Source organism: Alligator sinensis, unplaced genomic scaffold (genome assembly GCF_000455745.1).
Source record: "Alligator sinensis unplaced genomic scaffold, ASM45574v1 scaffold172_1, whole genome shotgun sequence".
Lineage (NCBI taxonomy): Eukaryota > Metazoa > Chordata > Crocodylia > Alligatoridae > Alligator > Alligator sinensis.
Window position 1 is genome coordinate 1,853,988 of NW_005842168.1, and position 10,374 is coordinate 1,864,361.

The 10,374-nt window shown below is 48.8% G+C and overlaps 1 protein-coding gene across 1 annotated transcript in view; it reads right to left on the reverse strand.

Moving 5' to 3' along the window:
- Positions 1 to 446: 446 nt before the first annotated feature.
- MROH7 (maestro heat like repeat family member 7) overlaps positions 447 to 10,374 on the reverse strand; it is a 19,665-nt gene continuing 9,737 nt past the window's right edge. Inside the window, exons 12-22 of the mRNA XM_025206690.1 lie at positions 8,594 to 8,732; positions 7,555 to 7,706; positions 6,132 to 6,269; positions 5,904 to 6,018; positions 4,628 to 4,768; positions 4,180 to 4,341; positions 3,029 to 3,184; positions 2,652 to 2,774; positions 2,404 to 2,506; positions 1,809 to 1,871; positions 447 to 732 (exon numbers count right to left, since the gene is read on the reverse strand). Coding sequence (XP_025062475.1) covers positions 488 to 732; positions 1,809 to 1,871; positions 2,404 to 2,506; positions 2,652 to 2,774; positions 3,029 to 3,184; positions 4,180 to 4,341; positions 4,628 to 4,768; positions 5,904 to 6,018; positions 6,132 to 6,269; positions 7,555 to 7,706; positions 8,594 to 8,732 — 1,537 coding nt within the window. The 3' untranslated portion in view covers positions 447 to 487. The remainder of the gene's footprint in view (positions 733 to 1,808; positions 1,872 to 2,403; positions 2,507 to 2,651; positions 2,775 to 3,028; positions 3,185 to 4,179; positions 4,342 to 4,627; positions 4,769 to 5,903; positions 6,019 to 6,131; positions 6,270 to 7,554; positions 7,707 to 8,593; positions 8,733 to 10,374) is intronic.

Genomic DNA, 10,374 nt, shown 5'->3' on the forward strand with positions numbered 1-10,374 from the left:
TCCGCCCTCAGCCCCTGCCCTCGTGTGGCCCAGATGCCCTGCAGGAGGTGGAGGAGCTCCATCCCCAGGGGCTGCAGCAGGAGACCAATGCAATGAAAACACCGATTCAGTGTTGTATCTGCTTGATACAGCTGCCCAGCAGGTTATTAAAAATGGCATGACTGTCATGACAAAATAAGGCAAAACCTCCTGGGCTCGATTCAAGCCGCCCCAGGGTCCCATCCAGCCCCTCAGTCCGCTCAGGACCAGCCCCGCCGGCTTTGCTCCGTGCAGCGGGTTGCTTCCCCCTCCCCGGCTAAAAAAAAAAAAAGACGCCGGGTACACGCAGCCCTCGTTACTGCTGCTGGCTAATTGCGTTTCTTTGGTGGCTCTTGCCATGAGAGCCCCGGGTTTTCTGTCTGCTTTTTTTTTTTTTTAAAGCAGGCTGCACAAGAATAATCTCCGCCCGGGTAGCGTGATCGTCGCCCCCCGTCCGCGCTGGAGCTGGTTATTTTCTGGCAACTGCCTTCCAGAGGCGGAGGCCCTCAAGCAGGCGGCTGGAGGTGCTGCAGGGAGCGGGGAGGCTCTGGGGGCCGGGGTACCAGCCGCGTTTGTCCGCGGGGTTGCTGCCCGCCTTGCTTTGCTGGACGAGGCCGTATTTCAGCTTCCAGCGAGCTGCCAGGACGCGGTCACGGGCCTGAGCGGCAAAGACGCACACAGACGCCTCGGGGTCGTGCATCAGGTCGCCGAGAGCTGGAGCAACGTGGGAAAGTCGATCAGAAACTGCAGAGCTGTCATAATAATCACCGATATCTAGAGACGCACGGGCGAGGGAAGGGGTCTCGGCGTTGCCGCGCCAGCTGCATGGAAGTCCCATCCTAAGGCTTTCCTCTGCAGTATTCCCGCATTGTTTATAATGCCTTCTGCTCACCTCCTCCCACTCATCTGTACAGGAATCTGAAGGACTCCCGCAGCACGCAACCACACCACCAGTTACACGACTTGTGTGGCACGGCATTGCTCTGCTTAAAGCTGAACTGTTTAGTGGCTGCATCCTTAGTCTTAGCCCTGAAGGACTTGCAATGAATGGAAAGCAGAACCCAAACTTTTCCTGCCTGAAGTCAGTGGGATACTATATGAGCACAGGAGCAAAAGTGAAAAGACTAGGTAGAGAAAGAAAAGATATTAGGACTGTTTATAAGGGTACTGGGATTTATGGGTGCGTGGATATTATTGTCAAGTCCCCTGTGATTCAGTGGTAGCATCCTTATCTACCACACAGGAGACCTGGGTTTGTTTCCCAGACACTGATACAACTACAGCCATGGAGGCACCAAATGTCTGGACTCATTCTGATCTTTGGATTCGGTCTCAGCAGCCTAAAGGGAGGATGGAAGGTCTGGGCAGCCTCCACCCCTCCAAATATTCGTCCCCAGGCATATGCAGCGAAGGTCTGGGTGGCCCTCATGCATACACCGTGATCCAGGAGGACTGATGGTTGCCACCATATTATTGTGACGCTCACAAGAAAAATACCTAGACAGACAGGCAGGCTCTCCGAGGAGCCTGTTAAATGACCTTGCTATGCTCAATTCTCTTCATAGGGGCAGAGAAGGAAGTTTTTAAGAGGAATTTAAAGGTGGAGATGACATAGCAAACATATAACGATAAAGCGTAGGGAGAAGAGGTAGAGTCAGACCATTACAAGTGCTATTTATAATTCCTTTGCGTAGAGTACAAATCTGTGGGTATATCAATCCCAACATCTTCTCAGATGCACAAATACTCATTCAAAAGGCCAGGCATCTACATATGAGGATTTTACTTACCATTGCTTATGATATTCAAGTCTTCTTCTGTCATCCTTTTGTCCACGTGCACAACCAAGAACCCTAAACATACCATTAAAATCAGTGAATTCCCCTTTCTCCCCCATTCATTCTCCACTGGGGACTTCACTTCTGAAGTTTTTGTCTTTCATAAGGAAAATCCCTCAGATATTTGGACAAGTTCCCAAATCCTGAGACACACAGGCTGATGCGAGGGAGGGCAGCACCTTGTTCAAAGCCCAAGGAAGTCAATATGAAGTCTTTCAACTCACTTCAAAAGGCTTTGGATTGAGGCTATACCAAGAAATTAGGGTTTAAGAGAAGGGCACACATTCTTGGAGAGGAATTTCCCCTGAAAAGACAAAGGTGTTTTGGGGATCCCCACAGGAGCAGATGTCAATTGGAGAGCTTTTTGGGCTATTTTGTTAAGAACATGTGGTTAGGGGTTAAGAGCATTTCTGTATTAATGTAGCATTCAATCCCAGAACATCAAGGAATCATGACATCTGGACAGAACCAGTTGATTTGTGCTGCCAGATGAAACCCTGCAGACAAAGGACTTGTGCTAAAGAAAATCAAATTCTTTTGTGCTTACCTATGAATGTGGCTGCAGCCGTTCGTAAACAAGGCTCTGCACTTTTGAGGTAAATTTGACTCTGCAACAAAAACCTTTGGATATTTTTCTCATGTTTCTTCACCTAAGGCAAGAAATATCATAGGAAGGTCCTCCATAAACTTCTCACTCCATAAACTTCTCAAAGCCTGATAAAGGCTTTGACCCTACTACTTCTTCCGCATTAACCTTTAACATATCAACACACAATTTTAAGAAAGATCACTTACAAGGTAGTGGCATATTTTATCCGCATCCTCTTGATGGTTGTGCCAGGCCTTCCTGCTGCCAACCTGCTTGGGAAGTTTCCAGTTCATGAGTCGAGAACATTCATCCAAAGCTTTCTTACATTTCTGCAAGAAAAGATGGGAGTCGCAGTGTTTCAAAGAGCTGAATACTGCAAACATCATCCAATTCCTAATAATGGGCTATATATGGGAGGACTTCCCCTGTGCAAGAGTTGGATGGGGAGCTTTAAGTTATCTCTACAAAAGAAGGATCAGGAGAAAATCCTCCTTTGAAAGACAGTTCTGCAGAAGCACCTGTCTGGAAATCTCATGGATTTAAGTTGTTTGGTATGGGGATATAAGTGATAATAGGAACTGGCCTCGGCCATGTCAGGGTTCCCCTCTTGCAGGTGCAGAAGTAATGGGACTAAGCTGTTCAAGATTTCTTCCTCCTTGATAAGTCTCTGACTCTTCTTCACCTTCTTGAGTACACTCCCAAACAGGGAAATGGCAGCAAAGCGCACATTCTCTCTGTCCTGTGATCGATACAAAGAGAGAAAGTCAGGGGCAGAACATTTAGTGAGCGGACAGTTCTTGTTTTATGAGAAAAATGATAGGCTTGGACTGCAATTATAGCTACCCCCTCATAGTTCGTATAAGAGAGGCTGAATAATTTTCACTGATACTGTTTTTTCAGGAGAAAATTGGGTGTTTGCTGAACCAAAATGTGTCATCAAAACCGGCTGTTTCACGTGGAAAAAACTGTCTCCCTATCAAAGTGTTTTGGCTAAAAGTGGGGTTGTTGGTTGTAGCCACGTTAGTCTAAGAATTCAGGCAGACATGTTTCTTTGGGGAGATGTGATATCTTTTTTTCAGCCTTGGCTGAAAATGAAGATTTCAGCTGAAACTGGAAGTTACAGTGGGGCACCGGAGTTGTAGTTTGGTCCTGCCCCTACTCTCCTCTGTGGGCTGGGATCACTAGCTGGACTCTGTTTCTTAATGCATCATGACCTCCTCTTCTAGCAAAGGGAAGCTGTGTAATACAGCCAATAGCATCAGGAACTGACTGAGGTCCACATCCTTCACAGTGCTGATTCCCCTCAAGTCCTACCGATCTCAACAACAAGAGCTGAAGGCACTCTGCACAGGACTGGACCAACAGCAGCGTGTGCATACAGTAAAAGCTATAAGGATTCTTTCCTCAAACTCTGCAGTTTATTAGGTTGTCCAGTGTAACAGAGCAGCACGTCTCCTGAGGCGTGCATATATATTGCACCATGAATAGGAATATTTCCACATGCTACAGTAGAGCCTAACTTGCTAGACATTACTTTAACATAGGTTGGTGCCCCCAGTTCATAGACAGCAGAGTCAGCTCTGTTGGGACAAGATATAAGATAACTCTGGATGGGGTCGAAAGTGAGGATGACACTATTCTACTTCCATTATTCAATAGAAATCACTACTGGTTTTCAGCAGAAATGTTCCTCTGCTTCTTGTCCCCCATTGCTACCCTGCACTCCCTCCTTACATCATCAAAGAGCTGTTGAAGAGGGTCGGTGATGCATCCAGGAAAGCTCGCTTCATCCAGCCCACTGAGAATCGTCTCAACATCAGCAAGAGCCTCGACAACCAGCCTCCCATCAAGTCCATATAAGCTGTTTATCATGGCTGGCACTGGGATTGTGATCTCCTGTAGAGAATTAATTTACTAAAAAGCCACCAACTATTCCCTACTGTATAGCTCCAGTTTTAACTTCCAACAATGAACAAGATACAGCTTAATTTTCCTAGAATCCTTCTAAACTCAGAGGAACCTCCCAAGAGTGGCAGGTTCTTTTAAAATAGGCTTTCATTCACTCATTTCAATTCACCAGCAGTAGGTTTTTTGGGCTGACGGTTACTCTAGACTTATTTTAGTGCTACTGGAGCTATTACGCTGGCTTTTATTGGGTCAGGGAATGGACTCCATCTCTCACCTTCCCTGTCCAGTTGGCTATGATGATCAATCCTCTGACACACAGTGCCCGGACAACTGGATCCAGATCAGTCAGTCCCTTTGTTAGTCGGATCACAGAATATTCCTGTGGGAGCCGCTTAGCTTGTGGCATCCGAAGAAGCTAAGAAAACCAAAGGGCAGGTCAATGATAAGCTGCAGACCGATGGCTGTCCATCTGAACCTCTGCTGCACAAATTCCTCACATTCCTGCACAAAGGGCTATAAAGGCTCCAACGTGCATGAAGGCAACAAGCCCATGCTCCCAAGAGGATGAAGCCCCACAGCATTTCTTGGACTTCCTTGTGTCACAACCCAATTAAATTGTGCCCATGCCACTGAGCAAGAGATACCATTCAAATCATCCTCATTTTGACGATTAAGGGTTAAAAGACATCCCTGCCAAAAATTCCTTGAAACAAAACGTGGCCGGAGTACTGTAGATAATTGGTCAGCTGAAATAAAATGAAAGGGGAAACTATATATAATTGGTCCAAAAATAAGCATAAGCTCCTCACACGTAGCACACACGTAACAGGTAGAGAAACCTAACCCACTACCTTGTAACTTGAGGAGACAAAGAGCTGCCACCTGCCAAAAATTAAAGATTCCATATAACGGTTCACGATTGGGCATTTCTGTCAAACACCTCTGCCTATAAATAGTTTAACGGTTTCCACCCAAGTGGGAGAGCTCTGGGGATCTCACAGGAAACACCTGTGCTTGTCACCAGAGAATTGGGAAATTGATCAATTCCCAATCAATCACCCCGTCAGCGTAAAATATTGACGTAGAAAGTCTTGCAAGCTCGACCGTTTGTTCCGGCGCCACGTCTGTCATTATCTCGTTGTAACCTAACTGCGTGCGTGTACTCGACTCTGTAACCGAAGTTATATGCATATACTCAACTCTATAACCGAAGCTGTAACGGAACAAAGGCTCGCCTGCGTCGTCCATCACTATCTAGGCGACGTAAGTAAACAAACTCCTGTAACCTACACGTGTCTGTGCCTGGTTAATTCCACTCCATCCATCACTACCCGCCTGCCGAGCTCTAAATCTAAACACTCCGGTGTGTGAGTCAGACAAGCTGCCAGCGGCTGCTCTGATTCACGACACCTTGAAGACCTCTCATACATACCAGCTTTCTCCAAACACTCAGATACACCAGATCCTTGGAGATGGAGACCAGCTGGTCAGAAAGGAAAGATGCAGGTGGTGCTTTTGTCTCACCACAGAGGTGAGCTAACGAATCTTACCTCAACAAAGAAGGCCAGCGCAGTGAGCCTGTGATGCTCATCCCCCCGTTCAAGGAATGGGACTAGAAGGTACAAGATCTTCCAAAGCTCAGAGCAGCCATGGTGGAGCATGGTTCTGTGGCAGCAAACAGAGATACCTTTATTACTGAGCAGGAAAGTCTGGTCTTCAGCAAGTCACTGAGGGCACCTGGCTGAAGGGAAGGACACTGGCAAGTTCTTGCCTCTTACCTGGCAAGCTGGCCCACCCCACGGTAGTGCTCCTCAGGGCTAGCAAGCATTTCCCAGCCTCCATCCAGCTCCACAATGGCGAGCTCACAGACATGTCCTGTCTTTAGGAGAAGGAGCTTTATTGTCCTTATCACCCACCTGAGTACAGAGCAAAACCAGTATTGAAGGGTGGCATCAGCCTTGCTCACAGTAATCCTTTATCCCCTGAATCACACACACTGTACTGTACTGTAGGGTAACAGAGATGTCAGGCCCAACCCTACACTGCATTGCAATCTACAGGCACTGTGCTAGGATGGCAACATTGATTGTGAGACACTAAGCCACAGCAACTGGCAGTCTCTCATGTTCTGCTCCAACAGATCCATCAAGCGCAACCCTGAATCGCACACATGCTGGACACACACTAGCATAACTGACATATTGCGCCCGAGCCTGCAAAGCACATGGATTGTACATATAGTATAATGGAAGCATAAAGACCCATCAGGCATGGCACACAATTGCTATCACAAACGCAATGAATCCGATGCCCTGTACCGCATGCCCTGTGTACAAGCTACTGGGATAGGGGGGAGTCCATGCCAGCATTGCACACACTGCATACAGGCTATTATAACTGACACATGGAGTCCATCCTTGCACTGCGTGCAATGTGTACACGTGCTGCTGTAACAGGCATCATGCCCAGGCCTGTGCTGCATGGATGCTACTATAACCAGGACAGGAAGCCCAACATCATACGCTAATCTTAAGTGTTCTGCACATGCAATGAACTGCGTGATCGCATACTATCAATGACATAGCACACATGTGCTGACCTGTCTCTTTTAGGTATGGTACTGGAACATTGAGGAATGGCTCCCTGTGGTGTGAGTAGCATGTCCTTGCCCACAAGGATGATGATGATGCAGGCGATGATGGTCTGTGCTGCACAGCACCCAAGAACCCCACTCATTAACTGTGGTGCAAGGTGTTGTACAAACACAAATGCAGGATGACTTCCCCAAAGACTTTCCAACCTTGGCTGGAAGCTGCCTGATGAAACAGCGAGGGGTTGCCAGTCAGCATGACTGACACAGCATCAGCCAGGGCTTCTGCAGGTGTCACTACTCTCAGTGTTTCTTGCAGGTGTCAAGGCAAAGGCAAGCCCTTGGAAGGCATCTGGAGGAAGATTGTGAGGCAACCCCACAGCTGGATACCTCCAATGCTTTGCTCATAGGAAGGGGCAGGGAAGGGGTTGGTTTGGAAACAGAACAAGTGGAAGATGCAAACGGGCATCACGGACGGGCCAATGAGAGAGGAAGCTGTTGTTCTGGTAGCACAGGGGAGATGGTGGGGCACTGTGAAGAGCCTTCCCAGCGAAGGCAAGCAGCGCCTTTGTGCAGCACAACCTCGGCAAGCAGGGAGCACAACAAATTACCAGGTAGGGGTGAAGTCATTCCTGTGCGGCAGGCTGAGCCCAGTGCAGTAATGCACCTGGACGAGCAGGGCCATCAGCAGGCGGGGGAAGATGTGCATCACGGCGTCTCGGCACTTGGTTAAGCACAGCACCTCAAACAGAGCGCTAGCAGCCTGAGGGAGGGAAACAATCACAGCTGTGATACTCGCCACCTCCGTCCCATGCTGCTTGTCCCACCGCCCACCCCTGGCTGTGGGGAGCCAAACAGGATAACTCTGCAGCAAAAAGGGTGGGTATTGTCCTGTCCTGGTGCCCCCATAGCTCTAGGATTGCTGCTCTGCATTGCTAGGCAGGAAACCGGGGTTTCCTTTCCAAAGGGGAGGCAGCAGGCTCTAATGGACAGAGGCTCTGGTGACCTGACATTTTGCCTTGGCTCTGCCACAGGTCAGCAAGGTGACTATGGGCAAGGCCCTTCCCCACTCTGTGCCTCTCTTTCCCCACCTGTAAAATAGGCACAGTACTATCGACCTCCTCTGAGAAGTCCATTGAGATCTAGTGGTGAAAAGTGTTAAGAAAGAGCTCAATGGTCCTTTGCTCCCAGTAACTTGCTGAAGCAGGGGGCAAGAAGGTGGGGGCACTGCATTGATCGACAGGGAGAGGGAAACAAGGGAGGGGCGAGGAGGGGAGGCAGGATATGGGGGCGTTGCAGAGACAGGGGGAGACTAACTGCTCTGCTCAGTACCTGCCTGGAGAAGACAGGGAGAAATGGCACAAGTGACCTGTTTAGATAAGGTTGCAGCTTTGCTGGGCTCCAGAGGCACCATTGTCCAAGCCCCCTTGTAGGGGGGTGGTGTCTGGGAGACACAGAGCAGCAAAGGGTAAGGGAATGGACAACGGGCATTTTCAGGGCTCTACAACAAATGCTGTGGAGCAATCCCCATCCCTCCCAGAGGTGATTCTCTGGAGTCTATCCCTCAGTTGCAGATCAAGGATCTTTCACCTCGTTGTGGGGAGAGGAGAGTCGTGTGCGAAAGGCTCTTTATGGCTATTGGCAACTTACGGCTATCGGCAAGATGGAGGCTGCCTTCCCCGTGACCCTTGGTCGCTCTTGGAGTTTCTTCAACAGCATGTCCAGCAGGTGACAGATGTCACGCTTCACCTCCATTTCAGCCAGTGCTCTCCACATCCCAACTGCATTTCTACAGGGTCAAAAAGACCATCCCATGAGGGGCGAGAGGCTCACAGCTCTGCCACATTGCAATGCGACTGGACAAATGACCTCCCAGGTAGGGCTGGGGGCTCCAATGGAAAGCAGCTGACTCCAGTGGGAGACCATATCAGGAATCATAGAAAGAGACCTGTTTGCTAAAGCAGTAAGAGTCCCATGTCCCATCCCTGTGATGTGTTGTGTTGTCAGAGCTGATTATCTTGCAGCCACTGACTGTCACATGTTGTTTTTGTTTTAACCCACAAGCAGGTCACATGTGGGACCATCCTCACAGGTGATGCCAGGTTCACCTGGTTACACTCTGGACCCATGGCCTGGTCCTATTCTCTCTCTTAAGCCTCCAAAAGTGCAACTTTGGTATTCATATTTCCAAAGTGCGATTCTAACCTACCCACCTGGAGTCCCTAAAAAACTTAGTGCATTAGTTGTGTGACATGCCTACATCCTAGCCTTGAGACTAAGTTACAGAAAGCAGAGAGGAGGTAGGCCCAACAACCCACAGCATGGCTTTGTCTACACAGAGGTGGTAATGGTGAGTCCCAGATCAAAAGGGCTCAAGCACACTCATCCCCCACTGGTGCACTCCAAACCTGGAATATGCCCATGAGGGCACACCTGATTTTTAGAGCTCAGGCTAGTCTTATGTTAATGGAACATGCTACTTACTACCTGATATAAAACCTCCCGATACTGAGAGGGATCATCAAGGATGCGGTATTGAGCAACTATGGCAACATGCACAATCTTCAGGTCACCTTCATGGTAGGTTCAGAGTCTGGGTTTAGGGATGAGCATGATTTTAGGGATGTGCCAGGGGATTGGAAACTGGCTAATGCGGTCCCAATTTTCAAGAAAGGGAGGAAGGAGAACCCAAGTAACTGTAGGCCTGTAAGCCTCACCTCGGTGCTCGGGAAGATCTTGGAGAGGATCATCAAGGAGCACATCTGTGAGGGGCCAGCAGGGGAGATCATGCTCAGGGGCAATCAGCATGGCTTCACCAAAGGCAGGTCCTGCCTGACCAACCTGATTGCCTTTTATGACCAAGTAACTAAATCCTTGGCTGCTGGTGTCGCTGTGGACGTAGTCTTTCTAGACTTTAAGAAGGCCTTTGACACTGTTTCTCACCCCATCCTCATCAATAAATTAAGCGACTGTGGCACTGATGCCTGCACAGTTGGATGTGTAAAAAATTGGCTGATGGGGTGCACTCAGAGTAGTGGTAGATGGGTTGTACTCAACCTGGTGAGATGTGAGCAGTGGGGTACCCCAGGGCTCGGTCCTCAGGCCTGCACTGTTTAACATCTTCATCAGCAACTTGGATGAGGGGATGGAAAGCATGTTGTCTAAGTTTGCTGATGACACTATGATGTGGGGCGAGGTGGACACACTTGAAGGGAGAGAGAGGCTGTAACTAGATTTAGACAGACTACAAAAGTGGGCAGATGAGAATAGGATCTGGTTCAACATAGACAAATGCTGGGTGCTGCACCTTGGGGAAGGAATCCACAGCATGCGTAAAGGCTGGGGAGTTCCTCTCCTGAAAGCACAGAGGCGGAAAGGGATCTCAGAGTCATTATTGACTCCAAGATGAACGTGAGCCGCCCATGCCAGAC